Source organism: Ptychodera flava, chromosome 7, assembly GCF_041260155.1.
Source record: "Ptychodera flava strain L36383 chromosome 7, AS_Pfla_20210202, whole genome shotgun sequence".
Taxonomy (NCBI): domain Eukaryota; kingdom Metazoa; phylum Hemichordata; class Enteropneusta; family Ptychoderidae; genus Ptychodera; species Ptychodera flava.
In genome coordinates, this window is record NC_091934.1 from 11787996 (window position 1) to 11814505 (window position 26510).

A 26510-nucleotide genomic window follows, 5' to 3' on the forward strand; every position below is an offset into this window, starting at 1 on the left:
GATCTGCCTTATCGAATATAAATACAAATCAAACATAACACCCTCTTGGCAAGCTGTAGATAAGACAGAATGACTAAAGTTGCCGATGTTTGGGAAATCATCGCAGTAAATGCTTATCTTCGGCAAAAAGTTGCGTTCGCCGACGACTGGGTTGCGAGCGAAAAGAGAGGGCGTGGCGTGACAAGATGTCTTTTTTCCATGACCCTGAGGTCATGCAATTTTTATGGTCAGCGCCATCAACGTTGAGTCATAACAGCAACTTCCTCTGCAAAATGGCGACAGAATATGAAAGTATACTGTGTGTGAAGAACGAGGTGTTTGTGTATAAAATCCCGCCGAGGCCCTCTAATAGGGGATATAGGTGAGTAGAATGAAGATGATCTCTTTTTAAAGCGCAAGCAAAGCTCCGTGTTGTAATCACGATGTCGTGTTGGCAGTGTACTGTTAATTTTGGACTGCCGTTGTGCTTGGTAGTTGATCACCTGTCCAATCCTAGATCCTGAACGTCAACGTCACGCACGCTGTAACAAAAATACAGATAGTCCTGAGCACCGATTTTGTAAATGGAAGAGAAAATACTAACGCGATGAAACGAATGTTTTAATATTGTTTGCATCGTTAGGAGATTGCGGAGCTCAAATTCGCCAACGTCGACTCCGTTATGTTTGCGTTAGTGTGCACAGCGCCAGCGGAAGTCATGCATGACAGTGCCCCTGTTAGTGTATCGCAAACAAAAGGGGGAGGATACGGCGAGATTACCCATGGTCCCACCCGTATGTACGTACGGTATGCTGGCAACGAGTTTACTATGCAAGACTGGTATCCCTGTAGAAACTCAAACGTTTCTTATTCCTAGCGTCCAAGGAACATCCGACGTGCAGAAAGTTCCAAGTTCACCCACTCGATATGCTGACCAGCGACTGAAGGGTGTTCTCTAGTATAGGGTTCCCAGTGGGTTGGTGAAATACACTCGTATACCAGAACTGCAGAAAGAAGATGACAATGTGTTGGTCACATAACATAAAAGTAGTGGATAATGTGAAATGTGAGGCTCCAGTGGTGTGAATGAGTGAGGTGAAGATGGTGCAAACAGTGTACCTTTCTGACCGAAATTCAATATGGCCGTCTTTTGTTATGGTAATGAGGCCATGACCCCAACTGTGGTACTGAGACCTCCAAACATTGAAATAGCCCACAAACACTCATTGAATTGACCCCTCAAAGGAACTAAACAGAAATAAAGGTTGAATATCCACATGTTACAGGTCACATATTGAGGTATTTGTGCCTAGACATGTTAACGTAACTGTTACTGACTAATACTATGAAACTGAGACCCTGCAATAAGGGGTTAAGGAGATAATACTTACTCAAACAATTATTTGAAGATCGCCAGCTCTATAGTCTTCCATCAGTTTGTATGTGTAAACAATTGGTGAGCCATCAGCAGCCCGGTCCTCATCATAAGTAATATTAACCACGAGGGATAACCTGGAACCTGAAGGAACATGACACATCATGAGTATTGTGCCAAGCATTGGCTTGTGTATTAAGAACATTAACATGATGGCTGGCATGGAATATAATGAACACTTTATTTGCTGTAAAATAGAAGAAAGTTACTGACATAATTAGAAGTGAAACTAAACACTTTATTTCCTGAAATGAAGAAAAAGGTTAGTTCTTTACAAGTTAAACTGAACACATGAATTGCTGAAATGAAGAAAAAGGTTAGTTCTGTACAAGTTAAAGTGAACACATTAATTGCTGAAATGAAGAAAAAGGTTAGTTCTTACAAGTTAAAGTGAACACATGAATTGCTGAAATGAAGATAAAGGTTAGTTCTTTACAAGTTAAACTTAACACAATTTACAAAATTTTGCACTCACTTTTAAGCATGTACAATCACCAGGGCTCTAAATGATTCGTGGTCATGCATGCAATGTAACTGTGTTGTGTCCTTTAATGTGTACTATGTGAATGTCGGAGCATAACACCAACAACATAATAGTCTTTCAGGAAAGCAATTACAGAAACCCCTTCAACTGGTAGTGTTTTGCCTAATGTACTACATATCTCACATACACAGACAGTTGTCATTACTTGGCCTTCCAAACAAGGTAAGGGCTTAAAAGTTGACTTACCAGCTGATGTGCCAAAATGAAAAGAAGCACTGCAACAATGTTGGAAACCTGTCACCACTTGGCGTCTATACACCTGCATGACAAAAAAACAGAAGGATGGATACATGTTAACTTTTCAAACATTTTACGGACACTAACTGTACAGTGGGTGAGGTTTGACATTTCTTTGTTTGTTGTGTCCTGAGCCCATTCCTTGTTTCACAATGTAGCACAGGAACATGTCCACTACTCACCTTATCAGAACATCAAACAACATACGTACTGTGTAAAATACCCAAAAATACCCTTCAAAGCAGACTTGTGCATATTCAATATCAGTACAACTATCCTGTACTTGTTGCTGAACTGATGAAGGTGCATTTCAGTGCACTGTATTGACTACACAGAGCAAAATACATATCATAAAACAAACACTTTAAAGTGGGCCATTAACTTACTCATCCTTAGTGAAATACTTACCAGTAAGTAATTCTCACAGCCTGAAACTGTGATACCTCAGCTTGCAAAAACAAACGATTGGTCTTGTAACAGCACCTGAAAAACAATAAACAAAGTCAATTTAGTTTTGTAACGTCACTCACACTCACTTGAGATTTTTTAAATAATATTTATTTCTTCTTGTTTGGTTAAAAAATAATACAGATCAGAATATATGTTGTTTATCTGGTTCACATAACATTTTCATTTTCCCTTATTATTCTGAGCTCTGTAATGAAAGATCACAGAATCTGATTTCCTTCAGATCATCGCTATCTTTGTACTTCATCCATGATTTTTAAAGAGTGAAAATTGCTATTACCAAGAGCAAATAAACATTTTTAATGTGGTTTTTGAAACCACACAAAAAACACTCATTCTCATTTTTACATTATAGTTGTTCATTACTGAAACACGTTCGACTTGATTCCAAAACGATGTGACACGTTCACATTGAATAAAAATGTGAAATATGTCGTTTGTTACATTACAAATCCTACAATGGCTGGTAAGGATTATTTTCATTTGTACAAATTAGCACCATTTGGAAGTATATCGTGTATAAATTTTTACATAAAGTTTGACAGTTTCCTTTCTGTTGTCACTTATTGTCTATTATTCTTGAAATCCTGACTAGGAAGCATACTTGTACATATTCAATATAAGTCAAACTATCGTGTACTTCTTTTTGGAACTAATGAAGGTGCATTTCAGTGCACTGTATTGAGTACAAACAGCTACATAAATATCATAAACCATACACACTTTAAAGTCACAGTATCTGTAACTTCTGATGATTATTTCACTATTTTTAGTCTGTGCTACAACTACTGTTTCTTATTCTATTGACTAAAACATGCCTAAGTGCCAAGTATTGAGCTCTTTCACATGGTCTGTATGCTAGTAAAGTGCAATGTTATTGTTGATATTTGACTTGTAGTCCGGACTAAAAGTCATTTTTCAACAATAACACTGCTGGTAATGCATATATTGACTTTGGTGGCAAGCTCAGTACCTGGCATATCAACATGACGTTTGGTGTACAACAGGTAACTGTAGATGACACACAGAACAAAAATAGTGAAAATATTATCAAAAGTTACACCCACTGTGTCTTTCACTTACTCATAATAACTGAAATACTTACCTTTAACTAATTCTAACAGCCTGAACCTGCGATCCTCAGCTACAAACAAGTAACGATTGGTCTTGCAACAGCACCTGAAATAGAATAATAACGAAAGTCATTATAGTGTTTGACGTCAGTCACACTCACTTGGGGGTTGTTATGCGCCAGACTGCTCCTATCACATAGCAAAAGTGGAAGTCATGAACGGAACTTGCAGCAATACTCGTGTATTCAAATGTTTGCAGTCTGTTTGCACTCACAACAAAATGAAATTCATTTGGATGTATTTCGCATTAACAGCACCCATATCATGTAACATCCATACCTCCTGGTCAATTTGGCCATCCAACTTGAAATTGTCTGCTTTTAGGGGAACAATGTGGATATAAGTAAATACGCTTTGTACATGATCAATCCACTTAAATTCTATGTGGGTCGCACACTGATAACAGTATTACTTGAGATGGTTGGCATATACCTACTGATAAATGCAATCATTTCAGACAATGCAATAATACCACAAATTTTGATGGCATTTACATATCTTGAAATGTCAACAATGAATGATTTTGTCTGCGGGTAAGCCAGGCAGGTCAAATAATATTTTAAGCGTATGCGTGGGATACAACAAAAGGGGATTGTTCACATAGGAAGTGTGTTCATAAATAACCCCAAAACTACCAATTATTGTCATTGACTTACATGTATAAAATGATGCCAGGTATGAGTGTGACATGGGTGTACATGAATATCACTCTGTTGATAGTGAAAACAGAATGCAAAACTTTCAGATAAATGTATACTGCTGCAATTTGCTGTCATGACTCCCTTTTTCCAAGTCTTTCACGCAATCCGGTGTATAACAATCCTCAAGCGACTGTGACATCCGTTATGAACCGTCACTGACAGAAAATCGGCCATACACGGGTATTGTTATGCAAATATAAAAGTTGTCTGTTGCCAACATGGCTCCGATGTTCACTTGTTCACGTTCGCCAACGTCTACGTAGCAACGCAAATTTCATGCCTGCGATAAGTTGCGCGTGGACGGGTACACCTGAAACAACATCCAACATCTACCTTTGTCTGTGCACGCTAGCAATACCGCTGTCTTACGCTGTCGCACTCACGCGCGTTACCTTCAAACTTCTCACATACGGCCACCTTCAACTATGGCCCGTTATTCACCTCCAAAATCTCTGAAAGAGCGCCAGATTCAACGTTACCTCACTCGCAACGCAAATGACATCTAGTGTGGGTACATCCCATAACTTTATATACCACCGGTGAATCACGTGAGACTAAAAACGAGATCTCCACAAATCAAGATGGCAGCGTACGGGAAAGAGATGTGACGCAATGGCTGTACTTTTCGGCAGGCGTGTATGTATTGTAAGAAACCTTTGAATCACATGTTATGTGTACAGTGAAAGTCCACAGTCTTGTTATTGTTACCCTTGCCGGTATTTGGTGTTTTATCTATTTTTAAGTCAGGATTCGGCTTAAACGTTTTTGGCTTCTTTACATGGGGCCAGAATAGGCGCCACCAAGTGGCTGGAGTCCCTATCTAGTATGGAGTACGATTACCACTCTACTTCACTGATACTGCCACCCATGAAACTACACCACAGTGATAGGTTTATGCACCGACATGTTTTCCCCTGACACAGACAAGGAAACATTATGATTACCAGCAATTTACACATGTAATAATTAATCTTGTATTATTATATAAATTGCAAGCTGTCAACAATCACACCAAGAATGAATCCGTTGTCGGTGCATAGAGGTAGGGAAGGATTACATTCATGGGTCAGTGGAAGGATGATAATGAATTGACCCTTGACACCATGACACTCACAGGTTCACAGTCAGTTTATCCAAAACCACTTATTTCAAACACCATTACTTCCCAAACCACTTTGTCCCAGTGTATGTTCATCCCATAGTGCCACGTAACTTGTCCCAAAATGTTTCAACTGAATACCTGGACTCGTTGTAATTACCGGTATATACCATGATCGATAGGGCTGTAAAAAATATGCTTTTTAAATCATGGCGACCAAACCAGACATCAAATACCCAATAGTGTCAATTTGATGAAGTGGTGAGTTGTACACAATGAATGAATTTAAGAACATTTGATTATAAAATGGCACATCTGGTAAAAATACTCTTAAAAAGAATAAATGCCCATGATGTTGTGAAGACTCAAAACGAGTGAGCAGTGGATTGCCATTGAACTTGCTAGATATCAAAATTAACTGTCAGACTGAGTGAAATAAGGGCAAGTTGCTGTGTAGGCAACAAATATATGTTGAATGTAATGGCACTTAGCAGGGCTCGAAATTAGCGGTTGTCCCGCGTCCACAGACTACCAACTTTTCTCTCAGGCTACCAAAGCCTGTGACCTGAAATTCAGGGAATTAAAGGTGTGCAATATTCACATCAAATGACAAGAAAATTCACTTCATTGACAGAATCTTGAAAAATAGCCTTTTCTTATCTGGTTAACGAAAAAAGATACCCCTGAACTAAACTACCGGTATGCGTGGGCTACCAGCCATTGCCACTGGGCTACCAACTTTAGAAAATGGTAGCCCAAGTGGACTACCAGGGAAAAAAGTTAATTTCGAGCCCTGCTTAGTGAACAGTTGCATATGGGATGGAGTGGCGTCAGTACATCTGGACCTGGTTCACGATAGCCCTGTGTGGTATATGTCTCTCATGTCTGTCAGTACAGGTGTGTTCCTGAAATTTCACGACCTCAATGAAGGCTCTGAAAAGCATCACTGAGGAAATGGACCGCCTGCAGTTTTAATTAGCCCTGCAAAGAAAACGTATTTTGCCAGCCAAGTGGTGTTCCTTAAGGGAGAGACCCTCCATCCTAACAGGCCTGTTAATCATGTGATAATTGCCATCATGGGGTTGTAAATAGCAAGTGAATAATAGAATCTCACACACCAAGGACCTGGGATCAGATTTCTCACACGAGTTGAGGACATTTTGCGGCTCGTGTGAGACAAAATATCCCCAACGAGTGTGAGAAATCTGATCCCAGGTCCTTGGTGTGTGAGATTCTTTTTCTCAAATGACCACAAAATGCGTTAAATTCACATGGGACACGTTCAACATATCAGAAATCTCTTCAACTGGAAAGAATTTCTTTGCAGTCTAAATCAAAATCAGGTCGCCATTTTCCTGTATACAGCCTTCCATGGTTGTGGAAATGTTGTTATGCCAGAACATAACATACCTACTGTACATGTACAATGTACATGTATGTGCAGAGCAAGGTGTGCAAGACTTCTTGACGTACATGATTTACATTTATATGCTTCTTTTACTTTTGGGAATGTATCACTGTTAATCTCCAATAAATTATACAGATACGTGTGTATACTTGTAGATTATGTTCAAGAGAACAGCCATTGGTCAGTTAGCTGTGTTAGCCTTACGTGAACATGTACATACAGTATAGTATACATGTGAATAGCCATGGTGCAATGACCTGCATGTACAATATGCATATCGCTTCAATAATCATGGCTTTAGCAACTCTCTCATTTTTCCCAGTGCCTTGTTTGTACATAAGCAGATGTGTGTAACACTGTGATATTGAAATTTCATGTAGTTACATACATATTAGTAGTACTATTACCAGTGCAAATTTCACTCATGACGATGGTCTTCCTTCAAGCATGGGATATAAAAGTACAGGGCTAGGGATACCAGTGAGCCATTGTACAAATCAAATGTCACTTGGTAGTCAGCCATGAACACGCTTTTACTGTTACGTTGCAATGAATGACAGGATACTGCTAACAACAATTGAATAGAGTGATAAGTGTGACAGGAAGTAGATAAAGATATCAGACTTCACAGAAAATGTCCTTTAGATTGGAAGGAAGTAGAAACCAGCCACTATTTACATTAAATGAAAGGAATAGTTTAGGGACCATTTACAGTATAGCTTCATTCAGTGTCTGGAAACTAAAAGGACTTATACCCATCGTAAGGCACCATAAACAGTAACTTTGTTTGTCCCGCCTTTCAAATGCAGTTTCCAGTTCCACTCCAAAAATCAAAATCAACATACTTATCAACACATCCATGATCCTATATGTGTGTAATGCTCAAAATTATTACGAATAACTGACTTCCAGTAAGGACTATAATTCAGTGCTCAATTTGAAATTTTAGATGATCCATTGTATCGAGATAACAAAGTCATTGTATTACGATGTGATTTAGAATATGGATAAAAAATGTATATCTATTAAAACAAATATTATGAAATTATTGTGGCAAACTATAGCTATTGTTCCCATGGTGTAAATGATATGTGTTTGTTGATATCTCACTGTATACCGTCTTCCAGAATAATATATCATTCTGTGTTATTAATTGGTAAAACTGTAGTATCAGTAAAAACGATATACAATTGTTACGCCTTTTAAGTTTCAATGGCTATGTAACTAGATGACAGAAGTTTAACCAGTATTTTGTCATGATATACAGAAAATAAGATTGTCATAGGATGGTGAGTGTGTCTTTGAATATCTGTAAAGTTTGTCAAGACACAGTGTGCATTGTGTTGTACCATATTCATGCAAATTACATATAGGTCCCAAATGAATCTATATGTCACTTGTATCTATAAATTATTGTGTATTTTGTTGACACAGAGCAGCGGACTGGAAGTTGGACCAGCATGACTGGAAAGGAAGGTTAAGGGTCGTTGCCAAGGGCAATGACTGTATCATCAAACTAGAAGACAAGACAAGTGGTGAGTTAGCTGATGCAGTCTAATGCCAAAGCCTTGTCCTGTTGGATCTGTAAACAGCGCTATCCTGCAGAGTCCTAAAAAGCAATTTTGAGTCAAAACATATTTTCACACCCTTGGCCATATCTCCAGACAGTAGCTTTGAAATACAGATAGGTGACAATTTTTCATAATTTTTACTAGAAAGCTATCTAAAAGTTCTAATGCCAAGCTCTTGGCACTTTTAGTCCAAGAAATCATCCTAAACATATGGCTGGCTATGCAAAAAGTCAAGTAGTGAATTTCACTGGCTTGACATAATGTAGTTGGCCCTAATTTCCAGGTTCATCAAATACATATGTAGTGTATGTAAAATAAACATATAAATTACATATACACTTATAATGTACACAACATAAAGTACTGGACACACAAATAACTCTCACACAAATTCCCTACCACTGGTACCACAATACTGTGTTATATTTAGTAGTGACTGGACGATTGACTGCGAGTAGATTTGATGGCCTACGGGGAAAATAACTGTTTTTAAACAGAAAAATTTGAACATGTACAATATGTTCCTCAACAACATGAAAACAACTGAAAAATGTTTCTGTCTTTGGAGTTTTTCTGAGTTTCTCATTCTTGGCCAACACAGATAATATAATCAAAATAAAAATTTACATAAAAACGATAGAACCTATCAAAGTCAAGAGATAACAAGATAAACATCAGACATCCAGTGTTCATCTAGGATGCTACACCAGGGGGGGATTGGTCCCCCTCTACTGGAATTTTGGAGGGGATTTTAAATTTTGGAGGGGATTTAACTGAAACATAATGACATACGTTTTAATGTTGCAGTGATGTTACTTGTGTTATACATACTACAAACCATAAATACTTGCTTACACAATCCAAGCTGCTGGCTGCAAACACCACCTCTATAAGATTTTTTCAAAAGTCAACAATCACTTTGCATATCACTGTTGTGAATGTATAGGGCTTCCAAGAGTAGTGGACAGCTCATTAATATTCATAAGCATTACCATTCTTTAAAAAATTGTAGCATATTCTGTATGCTAAAATATTCTGTATGTTTGTTTGTACATATTCTGTATGTTTGCTTTTTTAGGGCTTAATGTACATTCAAACATAAAAATTAACAACAGTTAGCCATTCCCACTGTACCTTCAAGGGATTTTTTTTTCATTTTTCACTGAACTGTCTGCACTACAAAAAGCAAGAAAAAACTCTTTTGTAGTTATAAAGGAATGTTTTGTAGCTTCTGAAAAAATAATGTACTTGTTTGTCACGTTTTTACTGTGCTTATATCATCCCTCACTACTGTAAGTTTGGATCAACATTGCTCTATACAAACCAGTTAGCTGTATTTTTCTAGTGACCTAGCTGGTCTTGTAGTTTTGTGTGCAGACTCAGGAGAGTTAAAACGGACAACTTAGAGACCTTAGACTGCTGTATTTTGAATGCGGAGTTTCTCGATGTCAGACTCGCTGCAGTTGCTTTTTGTCAGTCATTTTAGAACGGGAAAAATAACAAACAGAAAGGTTGGTTGTCACCGACAGTTAACTTTAGGGTTTATTTGCCCCGAAAAATAAGTCAGTGTCTCTTCACTGAATTCAAAAACCGGACCCATTGACACCACAGTTTGCTTGTGACTTTCATTGCATGCAGTCTGCACTGAACACGTTTCTGTGACAGTAAAGTCCAAATTTCGTGTCAATTTTGTTATCAGAATTATTTTCAGAGTGTTATGGACATCCATACGATGCATAAAAACTTCAGTTTGTCTCCTTTTCTCAATCGTACAGAGATAATGTGACACAGAAACTTTATCAGGCTAGGGCAACGAACTTTTGTGAACGTAACTCTCAACTGCCTGACAGGCTTTCATATGCAAAATCAGCGTACGGAAATTTACGCGTGGTATTGTTTCAACAACAATTTATTGAAGCAGTTCAAAAAGTATCAAAATCAAAGTAAAATTAGTCCCTTCCATGTAAATGTTATTGAAACACTATACAATGCCCGTTGCCACACAATTAACAGGTGCCGATAACTGGTCAAATGCATCAAAGTGTGACACCCATGATAGCAGCCATTCCAGCCAGCTCAGTGCAGTGCGCGATGGGTCGCCCCTTCTACCTGTGATTGGCGGCGCGCAGCATACCAAAGATTGGGAATCGCGCAATCGCGCAGCCTAGATGAAACACTGAGACATCCAAGTCAAAAATGCTCTTTAATCCCTGCAATAGAGGAATCATCTAATTTATAAGCATTGCATGACCACATTTTACATAAAACATTGTATGCCTTGGAATTTTCTTGATAAAATTATTTTATGAGTAAAGTTGAGCTGACAAAAGATACCACAGAATATTTCACAAAAGAAAAGCCAAAATGACTACCGGTACTACACATAGGAGTTTCAAAAGAATTCAGCAATTTTGATGTGTGCTGGGTGGACCTTTTAATTTAAATTTTTGAAAATTTGATCATAGGTGACAACACTTGCATTATGGTTAAAGACTGAGCATACATGTACCTGTATGAATGTAAATTCATTTATAATGTCTTGACTTGAATACAGGTGAACTGTTTGCCAAATGTCCAGTAGATGCCTACCCTGGTATTGCAGTTGAAGCTGTTATGGATTCCAGCAGATATTTTGTCATCAGACTAATGGATGAGAATGGTATGTTATTGTGTCTCTCTGAGGAGTTATTTCAACTTCACATTTATTATTCCTTAACAGTGTTTTTGGTAAGGTTCAGGAAGATACGTACATTGTGGTGGAACTCTCAAATCATTTTCATTGTCGCCAATCAGGATTGCATCAATAAAACAGGAGGACCTCAAGTAACATGACTGGGAATCTCTGTTAAAATTTACTTGGGTACTGGCCTTAACAAAGGCACTGAACTATTGACCAAGTATCATGGTATATTGTAAAAACTTAGCTCTGCATGAAGTCAAATTTATACCATTCACTAAAACAGTAAAGGGAATACAATGAAACTCCTATCTGATGAAACAGAACAAAACAGAAATTTTACAGAAGAATACAATCATAGTGGACTATCGCCTCTAACTCAGAATAGTTCTGAACTGCCTGCATCAATGTAGGAATTTTTGTAAATTTCCTTTAGTCAACTCTACACAAGTACATACAATATGTCAAATTCCCATGATTTACAGAGAACAGCCATGAATCAGTGATGTGTAAATTTGGCTCAGAGGGAACAGAAAAAACATATGCCGTCATTTTTTTATCAAATAGGTTATCAGTGACGGAACAACTGGAATCTTTTTTGTGGTTTGTGCTTAAATAGCCATTGCTATGTTGAATAATGTTGATTGTGAACATGAACATGAACATGTTACAGAGCAGTGTAAATCCCCCTCCCCCTACTCTCACTTGAATAGTTGTGGTACATTTCCATAATTCTGTACAGAATGATCAAACCTGCTGGTACTGTGTATGCAAGGAAAGGGGTGAAACTGTTCATATTACTTGAGCCTTTCACAGAACCAATGCAGTTGTAACATTGATCACAAACTGCTATCAGGTTTCTTCAAAGCTGCTACACACATGTTGGGACAGCTTGTTTGTTGAACAGTCCATATACTTCACATTTTAAAATGATGATTTCACACCATTTATTCATGAGTAGTATCAAAATATTCCTGGACTTGTATAGAAGGGTCATACAAGGACCAGGCTCTGATTCCCTAGTGAGTCACTACGCATTGGTATTATCATCATTGTAAAAGCAGATATACAATCATGTGATTGTTTTCTGAATTTGTTTCAGGTCGGACAGCATTCATTGGTATAGGTTTTGCTGACAGAGGAGATTCATTTGATTTCAATGTAGCTTTACAAGACCACTTTAAGTAAGTATTGTTTGTCACATCAAATTTTTTTCAGCATGATCTGGCAGACTGGCTTAACAACATCATTACATGCTTCCATGTAATTCAGTCAGATAACCGGATAAATATATCTCAGTGTTCTCCACAAGGGGTTTTTGACGGGCGGTGCGCCCGGCTTCTTTTTGTCGCCGCCCACCTTTAATCTCGCCCGCCCGCCTTTAATCTCGCCCGCCCGCCTTTGTTTTCTGTCGCCTAAACTGTTTTCACAGTCAGTTGTCCGAACAATATCTGAAAGCCTATTGAATAAAAATGACAGCAACTGACAACGTCGTGTAATAAAGAGGACCGTTCACACATCTGTCGGTTTGTTTTGCGACTGCATGCAATCCTCAATGTTCTCCCAGGCCCCGACGGCCCCGATCCTTTATTTTTTCGCCCGATCCTGTTTCATATCCGCCGGCGCCGATACTCTTTAGTAAACGTGGTTGAAGACCTATGTTTCTCAGCGGCGATTTTGTCACGCTCTTATTTCAGCAAGCTTTTCAAGTGTGAAACGGCCGTAGTGCGATGAACACTGGCTAAGACTTCAATTCAAAAAGCTTGAAATGTGTTAAGCTGCCGACCGTACCGTACAGACACCGTCCATTTCATACAACGGACACGGTACACTCGAAGGCTCGGTGTTGCATTTTGCCAGCGGACACTCAGTCAAAGCATCTATGCTATTGTCAACTGCCATTGCCGCCAATGTCTCGTACTTGTAAGGATCCGAAGGTCAGGAAAAGTGATTTCGATCAGATCTGGCTAAAATCGTGCGATTGGTTGAGACAAATATCAGATGCAAAAAAGTATGGTACTTCGCGTGCTCAGGTCGTTGCGTATCCGAGCCAAGTTAGCCATTTTGAGATCCGTGTACGTCCACATGACGTTGAAGCCATGTGTGTCATTTCCTGTCACGCATTCGTAACTTGCATGGATTCATTCGATTGACTTTGAGAAGCAGTTGCGTTTGATCAAGTTTCAAAATCCGTGACCGTTTTAAAATATCAAAGGCACAATGAAATGAAGTAAAAAGAAACTGCACGAGCTACAATCATCATTCGTGTGATCATCCGAATACAGCAGCTATGTACCGTACATACGGTTCTGTAGGCCTACTGTATAGTTCAAAGGTCGCGTGTGATCGAGATCTAGTGCGCCAGCGTGCTCCACACGTGTACACAAACATGCATGGCAGCCTACGCCGCGCCGCGCAGTTGTCGAAGTTTTGTACGTTTGCCGAACTAAGAGTCGATGAAATTTCAAATCTTCTCTTGGAAATACTTGGTATCATTTTTTCGGGCCTCCCTTTATTATGAATTGAGTTTTAAAGTCAACGTATGTTTCTCTGCAGGCATGCTCCGCTGACTCCGCATTGTAACTTAGTGCATTATTCAGTCCCGTGTCAACTTGTCATGGACGTAAAAAAAAGACGTTCATGGCTTTACCAATCCGGCTACAGACAAAACATATAGTAACAGAGGGTCACATGAAAACGTGCCACCATTTGCCACCGATTATTTCGAACACTGATTACTTCTCATGTAGGCCTACTTTTGAATTTTCATGTTGGTATTGTGCAATATATTTACTAAATTGTGTATTGTTTGTATTAGTTCAATGTGTTTTTTTTCACTTTTGATGTTTTATTATTTATTTAAAGTAAATAGACAGGATTTAAATGTAAAAATAAATTGTATAGCTTGCCATTAATCACTGCTGAATGGAGAAAAATATTGAGAATGTCAGAAGTATATCTCATCACTGGAGTGCCTTGTGAATAGCCCTGGTGATATGTAAATTGTATGCAAATATTATGCAAATACATATGCTAATTAGCCGCCCGCCTTTAATTTTCATTTGTGGAGAACACTGAAGATATGTCATGTTAAAAAATCATACACATGAAAATATTCTAGTTCATCGTATCAATTTATTTCTAGCTTCCATGTGATAGCTTTTCTTGTTTTTTTCATAGATGGGTAAAACAAAGTAAAAAATTTGAAGAAGAAGAGAAGAAAGCTGCAGTGGATCCTGGACCAAAGTTAGACCTTAGTTTGAAAGAAGGACAGACGATAAAAATAAATATAGGGGTATGTTCTCTGTCTCTTACACACCCGATTGTGCAGTACAGTCCAAGCTTGGCGGTACTCTAAGCTTGGGTGAAGGTTTGCCAATGCTCTTCGGCCAAGCTTGTTGTCGATAAAGATTAATCCAATCTTGTTTGCAAATCTTGAGATAAGGATTGTGTCCAAAGCTTGGAACAGGGTTGCTGCCAAATCTTAAATCAAGCTTACCTGGGATTAAGCTTCAGTGAAGCTTGGCATTTAACCTTCGCCTAAGGACAAACAACGGAGCTTACGTATGGCCGGGAAAACGCAGACACGCAGTTTGGTCGATATCGCGTTGTATTCGAGTGATGTGTCCAAAATGCGGACACATTATGTGTAATAACCTCTTTATCATTCATGCATACATTGGTTATGATCATTTCCCCGGCGGCATTCCGATATTTGATACGAAATCGATAGAAATATGCCCTTGCTTATTCTTTATTCGCGCTGTACTCATACGTAGAAAGTTGGTTACGAAGGAGTGATGGTAACCGTTTCACTTGTTGATATTATTCCGCTTTTGGGCCATTCCACTTCACTGGGTGGTTGTGGTAAAATTTCACATTAAACAGTTTAATTATAAAGATGTCAATCCGGGTTTCCATAATTTGAAGGATGCTAATATTTGTGTGAAGTACCGCATTAAATGTGAAACATAGGCTGGAGTGTGTAAAGAGAGTAATTTTTCAACTCCGAAAAATACTCACAGCCCTTCATGAAAGTTACGAGGCCCACCAAAAATCCGGTCAAATTAGACCTCGCGCAACTCCCGGAGGTAAATCTGCAGATATACGGCCTCTACGTACGAATGCAATGTGGATTTACGTTTAATAGTAGATGTGCCAGTCAGTTCATCTTCAAGAATTATCCATGCCCTTCCTTACACGTCCCATATGCCGAATTTATCATCTTAGAAAGGATTTTGTGAGCAGATTAGGGAAAACTTGAAGTGAGTACAGCTTCGTAACTTGTATATACTGTGTACAGTTTGTTGCAATATACGAATAAATCATTTCAAAGGTATTTACATCGTCTGCTCGTTTTTGTCGTTGGCTTGCCTAAATATGACTAAACTTGTTTAAATAACCTACATTAAAGTTTGTCTTTTTTGGGAGTATCTTTACCTAGTAATATGATTTGTGTCAAAATCTTACAAGGAACAGGATCACGAACTTTCTGAGTCACTACGAGTACGAATCGTAAGGTGTGGTGTGTGCATCTCTTCGCCGTCGTGTATTTTCAGAAGTGTAGTCGGATTTTTGTGGCTCATTTATGGCTATACTCGATATAATTCAGTACATCGGTATTAAAACTTGTCAACAAGAAACTTGTCATATAGTGGTTAATTCATAAAAGTCGTGATGCAGTCGATCAAGCCGCACTCTTCTTCCGCTGTGCAGACGACATGAAATTGAAAGCACCGGGCGTAAGTGTTCCTGTCGCGATGTCGGTCTCAACGCAAACATATTTCAACGGTTACACGTTTGTGGTTATTTTATCCAAAGCCCGCTTTATAATACTGGTCTATATTTTTACATAAATGTGGATCATAACTTTCAAACGGGTCATACGCCAAGACTCGGCAGCAAAATCGCCTCCCTAAACTGAGCAAAAAATAACCCTTTAGGTCAAATGCTGGGTCAAGGGACCCAAAAGCTACAGTAGAAACGAGGATGATAAAAAGCTTATCCGTAAAGTTCTGCCCAAGGTTTACTGCCCAAGCTTAGAACAAGATTTGGAAGTTTAAGCTTTTATAAAGGTTAGTTGCCTAAGCTTCAACTAAGGTGTGCAAGGGTAAGCTTCAGTTAATCTTGGGCGTCCCAGTCTTAAATTAAGGTCGGCAAGCAAACTATTGTACTGAGCTTCGGCGCCAAGCTTCATATAAGCTTTGACTAAGCTTGGACTAAGGTATGCACAATCGCGTGTGTACCTGTTTGCTGATACTTTTCAACATGATGTGCATGTAGTTTTCATAATCCCAGATCAGTGCCATCAATGAAGAATTTAAGATCAGCATTATCAATGAATGATTTGGATTGTACCAATCAATAGATAATTCAAGATTGGTACCATCAATGAATGACCTTACATGCAGAATCTGTGAAGGGAGAGCTTTCTTACCCTTTCACCCCCAGTTCCCTGTATACAGGTCCAACTTAGCCATAGAAAACAATGGATTTGGGACAAACCATGGTGGTGAAAGGGTTATGCAATTATGCACACGTCTCACTAATTAATATGTTGAATGAGGTCTCTCAAACTGTCATGCATCATTAGGAATTGTAACATACCTCATCCGCAGTCTGTATTCTAATTCGCCAGTTGATAGTCACGTGGGATGCATTCTTTTGTGCTGATCCACGTAAACAACGTCATCAGGCATCATTTGTTTGAACTGTTGCCTGCCAGGCATCAGTTCCAAAAAATGATGCCAGCTGATGTCAAAAACGACATTGATGCATGCGCGGACCGGAATGTAAACAAAGATGTCGTTTGCGGCGGATTGAAACGATAGTTGAGAAATTTCTAGGTTTGTCCTACTTTCTGAAGAAGAACTGAATGCTCTGGTTTCCAACAAGGACTCGAAATGGACAAAAACTATAATCAAAGGTGCATTTAACGTTTTGCAGAAGTATTGCGATCCTGTTAGGAAAAACGGTTCTTACTGAACCACTCCAACATATTAGGCCTACATCATAGGCCTACATAAGACAAGTTTTGTGTATACATGTAGTACGTTCTTATGCATGGCTACGGATGAGATGTGTTACAAAACACATATTGACTGGCCATGAGGGCAACAGCATACGTCTTTAACCCCTCGGGCCTGTGAGTCACCCTCCTCGGGGTACAGACGTATGCTGTTGCCCTCATGGCCAGTCAATATGTGTATAATGACCCACCACACATCTGGTGCATATAGCCAGCAGCTTTTCTGAGCTTTTATTCAATGATCTAATTAAAATTAAACTCATCTGGTATAAGCTTTATCATTCATGTATCAACTGACTTATAATATCAATGGTGTCTTATCACATTTGTACATTTTGTTATCAGAGTAAAAGTCAAGTACAGGTGTAGCTAGACCCAAACCTACTGGACAAGTTGGGTTTTGCCGCCACCACCAGGCTCAAAAATACCTACTTTAACTCCACCACCAGGCCAAGCTGGACAGACTCAACCACAGCAGCCTGCTCAACAAGCCAGCCATAATTTATTTGGTAAGTTCTGTTTTGCTTGGATGAACTTTTCAATGGTGCCAGTCAGATAAGCTGGTCATTCTTTCAATGTCTTTAAGGTAATATGCACCTCGAAAGTGAAAGACTTAAACTTTTGCTCTAACTTTCCTCAAGGGATCTTTCAATCATTCTCTTTCAAAATCAAGAATAAAAATAGGGGGTCACCGTGCAAATTTTTGTACTAGAGAAACAAATTACCCAAGATTTACCGATATTAGAAATTCAAAATGGCCGCCATCCCTGTGTTAACTCTATGGAGATAAATAAAAAATTTTGAATTTCGAAAAACTAAGCCGGTGAAAAGTTTTCTTTCACCAAGAGCTTTAAAATGAACCCCCACATGTGGTATATCAGAAGAGAATTGTAAAAGTTTGAGAGTCCGAATGCCTGTCCCCGAGGTGCGTTCTACCTTAAATTCCTGGAACAACTATTAAAGGAGATATGTGAATGTGAAATGTCTTGTGAAAGATTTTAGCATTCACATATTTTATCATATACAACCATCTCTTACAACAACTATGTTTTTCAAGAACTTTGTTAATTCTCAAATATCAAGGAGTTATCTTAACCATTTTCCTGCCAGACATTATCACTTCCCCATCAGCCAACTCAGTGAAAAGCAATATTGAGCCAAAACCATAAGTTTCCACACATTAGGCATGATCTTTTCCAATAGCGTTAGTCCATAAAAAATCATGTTTACAGTATCTGTGATTTCAGGGGCCTTCAAATATTCAATTTGTTAAAATGCACCATATGGGACATATTGTGCTTCATTAGTTTTCACAAACTTGACCTGTTGGTGAAATATGAACTTGGCAGGAAAAGGGTTAAATATCAAGGCATTCACTCGCATGACAGTTCAGCATAATAAATACTATTGCAGTGCATGAACTCATCTTTCTCATTAAGGTAGAATGCACCTAGCAGACAGATATTCAGACTCACATTTTTTCAGTGCTTTTCTGTTGTACCACTGTATCACTGTCTTAGTTTTTGAAGATCAAAGTCATATTTTACCTAGAGAGTTAACGTAGGGATGGCAGCCATTTTGAATTTCAAATATTGGGAAATGTAAGGTAATTTGTTTTTCTTGTACCAAACTGTGCACTGTGACCCCTGATTTTTATTCTTGATTATGTAAGAGAATAGTTGAAAGTTTCATTTCAAGGAAAGCTTGAGCAAAAGTTGAAGTCTTTCTCTTTTGAGGCGCCCACTTAGTTAACTTCACATTGAGCAATGTTCACAAAACATAATATTACTATTACTCAGTTGGTTAGATCTTCAGTAGAGAAATTACTGTCTATGGTTAGATCTTCATATACATATTCAGACATGCTGTGCCATTAGCCTGTCACCTAGACCTTCACTTTCACGCATTTGCAAATATTTACATCTACTGTGTATGACTCATATTTGTACCTTTTTGTTCTGTTTTATTGAAGTTTTGAATGAATGAATGAATGAATGAATGAATGAATCAGTCAGTTTCATCTTCAACAATTTATTGACATGTATACAGGGGTACATGTATTGCTTACACCTTCATGTACACGTATTTGAGCTCATGTTGAATTCATTTGTACACGGACTCATTCACTCAGTGCAGGTGATTTTGGCATGGTTAAGGGTGATCATAAATTCATATTTATCAAATAAATATGTCACCATTCCATGGTTTTTCACTTCATCTGCTGGCATACATAGGTGGCACCACACCACAGTCAACACAGCAATTCAACCAGGACTTACTCGTAGATTTCGGGTCCTCATCACTATCATCGTCATCATCATCGTCAGTGACAGTGCCCTCATCTCAGCAAAAATCTGATTGGGATATCTTTGGTGACTTTACAGCAGCTGCCCCACCACAACCACAGCAACAACCATCGTCTACAGGGGGCGCTAGTGATTGGGGTGATTTCACAAGTGCAGGGTATGTAATGTTCCATGTGAGCTTTCATTATAAATTTCATACATGTTAACTTTTCAGCCTGCAGAGAGATCAGTGCAATTTGTTTGTTTTTAATGATTTTCACCAACCATAAATTGCATGATTTACCTGAAACAGAGAAATGAAAATAAAATTGTGTATTTAAGGGTGGTCATAAATGTACTGTGATTTTGCACTGGGGAAAAGGGCATATTAATGCTTCAACATCATGACTCGGTAGAAACCATTTGAGCATGGGTACAAGCAGAGTCTTTACCAGATTTACTGACTAGATATTGCAAGTACGGCTAGGTCGCTGTCAAAGGTCACTGGAGTCAGCAATACAGTGTACCTGTTCTTGAATAGAATCACACAATCACAATACTCAAAAGTGACGCGACATGACTTTCTGCTGGTGATCCTAACGACATTATTTCAACATTATTTTGCTTCAGTGCAGTTGTAGCAAAGAATACATGTATGTTTTTTCATGAAAATATTGCTCTCGTGACCCATCTTACAGAAATAAGATGTCTTGTCGTGTAATTAGTTATGCTCACCGTCTATTTCAAAGAGAGAAGTACATGTAATCTCTGTATTATAACGTTTCATGCTATGAGCAACATAGAATACCAAATGAAATGTGAATTATCACTTGTGTAGCTCAATGTATCTTTAATACGCTGTTCAACTCACTGTATGAAAGTATGATAACTTTATTTTTCTTTCAAATTTCAGGAACCAGGACTCGAAAAACAGTGGATGGGTGCAATTTTAAGGAAACTTATACATAGTGTGTACATGTACTTTTTAACCAAGCTGTATTGTCATGAAAGGGTTCAGTACTCTATCTTCAGAAATGTCACATGTTTCAACTTTGACTGCAAAAAACATCTAAACAGCAAGTCTCATCACAAGTCCAAAGTTAAAAGAACCTAAAGTCTTCTCAGAGAGAATCTGTGGTTATCAATATTGAAGTTTGTCCCCAAACTGCTCATTTCATGTTTGTACTTCAGGTCAGAGGTCGACAGGTTTCATTTAATAGTTAACCACAGCTGGCTCCATGCCTGATTTAACAACAGAAAACAATACGATTCTGTTGTATCTTCTGTATTTTTATTTGAAAACTATCAACAATACTATCAAATTCCTTCAACCTAATAATGACTTTCCCAACACACCTCTCAAGATTGTTACAGCGTTTTCTTTCATGAAGTTAATCACAATGATGTGTGTAAAGCAATATATCGAAATATAGCTTTACTTGAAGCATACAGAAATATTCAACAGTAATATTCAGGTTACTGATTCAAATGACTTGAAATTACAGCTTGAAATTTTTATGGGACAAATAGTTCTGATATTTCTCATAATTTTAGGAGAAAAAGGGTATTCTTTGTGATCTTCATGTGGTATATTAGTGATATGATGTGGAGAATAGTCCAAAGGTTTATATGAAACCCCTCTATGAAGGAACATATACCGTACGTGTCTCTTCCAATTATCCTTAGGGTTTGACACATGCACAGATTGCTTGTGAACCAGTAGTGACTGAAAATATCTCCACTTTGTTTAATTCTTATTAGTTTTGTGAAATAGAAATCCTTAGGTCTGTAGGATAGCATAGCATTGATGTAGTGGTACATGCATGTACCCAATATGTACAGTCAGTATCAATAGAAATACTGTACCTGTAGTATTTACATACAAGGCAATGGTGTCCTGTACGTACCCACGTGTTGTTATATCCGTACAAAGGATTTGCTGAAATACCCACCAGTCATTGCCAATGTGTTTGAATACAGTTGATTACAATTTGACAAGACAAGAATTTTCATCTATTGTTTGTATAACATTGTTAGTCTTTCATAAATTGGGATTAATCAGTGCTGAAGATGGAACAAAAACTGTCTTATCATACCTGCATATCATTCATAAGTATGGTATTTGTAAACCAGTTAATCTGCAATGTGTTAAATATCACAGTACATGTATCTGAGGAAAGTGGCCAAAAGTGCTTTTAAAATAGAGTTAATGTACTCTTCTTTAGTTCATGTACAGGATGTTAGAAATATTGAGATCATAAATTATGTTGTCAGAGACATTGTGTACCAGACAGTTGATTATAGGTACACATGCATGACATGTGAAACGTCAGTAAGTATTCCATTGTGATTTCTCTTGTAGTCATATGCCATATAAAACTGAATGTTTTGTGCAATACAATAATCCTTTGGAGAAATCATGATTTAACCTTTGCACCCTGACAGACCAATCTCTACAGATATGTTTACTCCTAAGCAATCAAAGAGTTGGAATATCAGTACATGAAAACATTCAGTCGGGAGCCAATTATGACCTTTTGAAAAGTTTTGAATGGAATCTGTGGTAGGAAGGAAAGGTATCACCTTTGGTAATCTGTCCTATGTTGTAGCTGTAGTGTGTATAAATGAAAACCAAATTTGAACATTTATCCGAAACATGAGTGCAGTCATTGTCAAGCCCATACTTTGACAATTCACATTCCCAATAGGGAATGACCTCCTTCTTGAACTTGACCTTAACCCTTGATTACCAGGAATGTAGAAATATTGTTGTACCAAAGACACTCTGAGCTCATGAAGGATCTTGGCAATCAAGGTGTGTGCAGTGATTCACTGTAGCCAGACATTTCCAACATTAAAGGTAGTCAAGGGATTCATTATGTGGTCTTCCCATTGTCCAGAACATGAACCGATATTTTGATCGGTTTTACATCATTCAGATGTGCTACAGTTTTTTTCTCCAATTGTTTGTTTTTACACACAACATAAATCTTGTCTACTGACAGTGAACCACTTTCGTAGAATAGTACATGTACTTGCCAAAGAATAAATGTCATCTTGTACACTCCAGCAACAGTATCCATCAGACATTCCTTTGTTGGGAATATCAGTTTTGATGATTTATCAGGTTTCAAACATATCCAACTGTTCTGTTTGTGATTAACTGTGGAAAAGGATCTTATTTGTACGTATCTATAGATATAAGTTGATGCAGCAAACACATAGATTGAATTAATGGCAGAGGGATGGCAAGATATGATTTTTCATGGCCAGTGTTTTTGCAAGACATATCCTGTGTGCTGTAATTCTGATCAAAGATTTATTTACACCAGATTCATATTTTCACTTGTGAAGCCATCGCCTTTGTTCATGCATTAATACTTGAACCATCTCTGTATGTACAAACCATTCAGAAATCGTGCTAAAAATCAACAGGACGTGTTTTTAGATGATAAGTAAAGCCCATGATTGGTACGTGGTACTCATATTTCAATATACATTGTGCTATACCTGTAGATATTGATAAAAGTATGGAGGAAAAGTTTAATATTACAAGCCTACCCTCCATTTATAATATTAGCTGTAACCTGAGAAACATAATAGTGGATACATGATAGAATCTCTCAAAAAAATTAACAAAACATCGAGTTTATTTCATAAATTATTTAAGTTAATGAGAAATTGTACATTGTAACAGCAATAATACAGGCAACAGACATTTCTTTGTTTTTATCTGTAAAATGAGAAAAATATTTTTCTTGAATTTCTTTGTTTCAAAACTTTCAATGGTATTCTGTGATCTAATGTTACATTAGGCTTCTGTCTTTCCTACATCTTGAACAAAAATTAAGAAATTTTTTTTAAAGTTGAAAGATTGGCTTTGAAAAGAGCAAATATTAGTTTTGTAAACACAATAGGGTGATGTTTCCTGTCGTATTGAGAACTTTAAATGTAACTTTCAATTCTCTGAGCTTAAACCTGTAGTGGTGTATTATTTAGCCATACTTTGTAGTGAGCATGAAAAATGAAACAATATAAAATAAAAAATTGAAAATTGGACATACATGTATAAAGAATATGTTAATGTATTAAGGCAAAGTGTAGAAGTTTCTGTGACAGTATACCCCATGGACATACAGTGGATTTCCGCCCCAGACTGGCAAATTTTGAATGACCAGGGTTGGGGTTATCCTCTTGATAGCTTGTATAGAATGTGAAAGACTAAACAAGGCAACGCCAACGAGGCATTTGTTTGTTTTTGAAGTCTATGCTGATATTATGGTGTTGACCATGACGTAACTAATTCACACAAAATGTAAAATTTGTTTGTTCATGTTGGATGTGAATGAAACCAATGCTGTTTATGGATACATCATGAAACTCCACAAATGCCAAAAGCTGACCATATTCATTTGTACAATAGAATACTTATATTTTACATGTCACATGCAATGCTAGATTGTCAACGGCGTTTTGTTTCAGATTTGGCCTGCAATGTTTGCTAATCTAGTTTTGAAAACTTGCACCATTCACTTGCCAGGATGCCTTCAGCACTTTTGGATCAAGAAATCTAACAAGTACTTAGCTTGTACTTATGGCATTCAGATAACAATTTGTGTGTACTAGAGGCTAATGTGTTAAATTGTGTAATGTTATATAAATGACATTTACAGGTATAAGTCCAAGAGACAGACAGCAAACATTGGTATGACAATAAAATCACCAAATCTAACAACTATTGTTATTGTATATTGCATGGTATTTATAAAGTCATGGTTCTGAAGCAAGATCTACGAGTTGGCGTGATAGCATTCATGTCCGTTTTGAGAAACGAAACAACTCCATTTGTCAATGTCCAGCAATTGCATGTACGTCACACCTTTGATATTTAAGACTTATGCTATATCTGTTTCTACCACTTCTTGGCAGGAAATTTAAAAAAAAAGGTCTGACAGAATGTTGGTCTGAACTGACAAACAAAGGATATATTCACTGTATGTAATGTATTTAACACTCGGTACAGCCAATGACATGTTATACGTTGTCATGATGTAAATGTTTGACTGCTACTGTCTCTGAATTTTATTTTCAAATCTAGAAATGTTCACTGCAATCACTGTTATGTTACAGTGTTCGTGATTTTGTCTTTTCTGTATCAGATTTGAAGTCTTCTGATGTTAGTGTTGCCTAGTTGCAGCACCCTCCATCTTGCACAGCTCAACCAAAGGAATGTTGCAGTTTTCTGGTATGGGGAATATCACAGCCAGCTTATCTAGTTCTAGAGGGTTGAGTTTTATTTGCAAACACTGTGAGACATTTCACTTGTACTAGCATCTTTGCTAGCTGCCATTTTACAGCTGCAGAGACTGTGGTTAGAGTTACATCTGGATATACAGACAGGAACCATCAAGCAAGTACATAGCTGTTATGTAGAAAATATTTGTGTTATGATGTAGAGAAGTGAGAGACATTGACACTGGCAAATGTACATTATCAATGTGATTTTATGTACAGTCATCATGGAGGTCAATAAAGTATGATTAATGTGAATTTGGTTTCCTGCCTGAAATTCAATCTTTTAAACTTGTTGACAGAAATTTGCTCAGTTCTCCATCCCAATCCTATCCCACACACCATTTCTTATGTACACCTTTGCAAGGTTTACCATTCTCATGAGATTTCCTGAAATATTGTTTCTAAAATATGCCCACAGTAAATTCTATCACTAGTATATAGCTTCATTAGTGCCTCCTTTTACTTAGAGCATAAAAGTTATGTCCACGTCTTAATCAAAAGCACTAACATGTGCATCCATGCTTAATAGATTTGATACAATCATAGCACAAATTGCATCCAGTGGTATAATTCAAATTGGCAATCCATTGAAGGATATCAGCTTGGAAATCATTTATCTTAATGCTGACTTTGCTTTGAAAAGGTGACTGTAAAATGGTTTTGATCCTGTAAACTATAACCTAATTACATGTATGAACGTTTAAAGATATGTGGCAAATTGAAGCCCATATTTGCAGAACTGGTGTTACTCAGACAACTGAAAAATGAGACTTGCAACGAGGGCGAATCTGGTGTTCGGCATTGAAAATTTTATTGCATGTCACTCCTGTACATTTGAGTAACAATTCTTTTCAAACATAAGTTTGATATGAACACCTGGAAGACTACTGTAACAATAATTTGGACTACATCCAGCAACTTAGTTGATTTGCTAAATCCAGAACAACGCAAAGATCACTTGCTTTGTAGGACTGCAGTAACACAGCATTACTTTTGAACAATATTTACAGTCACTATGTCAATTGGTCTCTGTGTATGATTTCCATATAATAATGGAAAATTCAGAATTTGTGACAACAACAGAGGTCAACATGACATTCTGTCACCTTAATTGACAAAATTAGATACCCAACTCTGTTACTATTACCCATTCTAGTGATTCAGAACCTCAAACTGAAAACCGTGACAGGGATCGCATAATAGCCTGCAGTATCAGCTTTACAAGTTGGCTTACTTTGGCGACTCTTCTAGATTGTCAACCAAAGATTCCTAGAAGCAAGTCAAAGTTCCATGCCAGCAGTTCATGTTTTATTTCTTGAATTATATTGTCGTAATTTGTATTGTCCATCCAAATTCAAGAATATGATTAACATATAAAACATGGCTTACAGTTTATAGCTTGCTATAACAAATAGATTGGCTGGGAAATTTTCATCTTTTTACATCTTTGAGATTCCTGTAAATGAACACGTCACAAAAAATTAGTAAAATGCAGGGCTGCTAGACTGTTTTCACAATAGTTAGAAAGTGCAGGAAAATGGTTTGGAAACATCAGTGACATTTCTGCTGTCCCTAGTATCGGTATGTATATTATAGCTGCTTTGGTGAACCAATGGGAACCCCGATATAACAGCTACAGAACACAGTGAT

The 26510-nt window shown here is 37.6% G+C and overlaps 1 protein-coding gene and 1 long non-coding RNA gene across 3 annotated transcripts; one reads left to right on the forward strand and one right to left on the reverse strand.

The window, feature by feature from the left end:
- The first annotated feature begins 212 nt into the window (after positions 1 to 212).
- LOC139136795 (adaptin ear-binding coat-associated protein 2-like) lies at positions 213 to 25115 on the forward strand. Of its 2 annotated transcripts, none has more exons than XM_070704632.1 (8): positions 213 to 361; positions 8439 to 8539; positions 11130 to 11234; positions 12355 to 12436; positions 14433 to 14547; positions 17626 to 17789; positions 19515 to 19743; positions 20479 to 25115. In XM_070704632.1, the coding sequence occupies exons 1-6, from the start codon at positions 213 to 215 to the stop codon at positions 17647 to 17649; spliced, it is 576 nt and encodes a 191-aa protein (XP_070560733.1). In that variant the 3' UTR covers positions 17650 to 17789; positions 19515 to 19743; positions 20479 to 25115. The 2 variants fall into 2 exon arrangements, with proteins under 2 accessions (XP_070560733.1, XP_070560734.1); XM_070704633.1 differs by having other exon boundaries at positions 19665 to 19743.
- LOC139136797 (uncharacterized) lies at positions 1371 to 5028 on the reverse strand. The gene is made up of 5 exons (XR_011553244.1): positions 4890 to 5028; positions 3769 to 3842; positions 2604 to 2678; positions 2145 to 2217; positions 1371 to 1498 (listed from the first exon to the last, which is right to left on the reverse strand). It is a non-coding gene; the product is annotated as an uncharacterized lncRNA (long non-coding RNA).
- Positions 25116 to 26510: the final 1395 nt, after the last annotated feature.

Excerpts from the sequence above, each read along its gene's own strand:
- LOC139136795 (XM_070704632.1), top strand. The coding sequence starts at position 213 with ATGCAATTTTTATGGTCAGCGCCATCAACGTTGAGTCATAACAGCAAC. Across the intron at positions 8,540-11,129 it reads ACTAGAAGACAAGACAAGTG|GTGAACTGTTTGCCAAATGT; the intron begins GTGAGTTAGCTG and ends ACTTGAATACAG. Across the intron at positions 14,548-17,625 it reads CGATAAAAATAAATATAGGG|AGTAAAAGTCAAGTACAGGT; the intron begins GTATGTTCTCTG and ends TTTTGTTATCAG.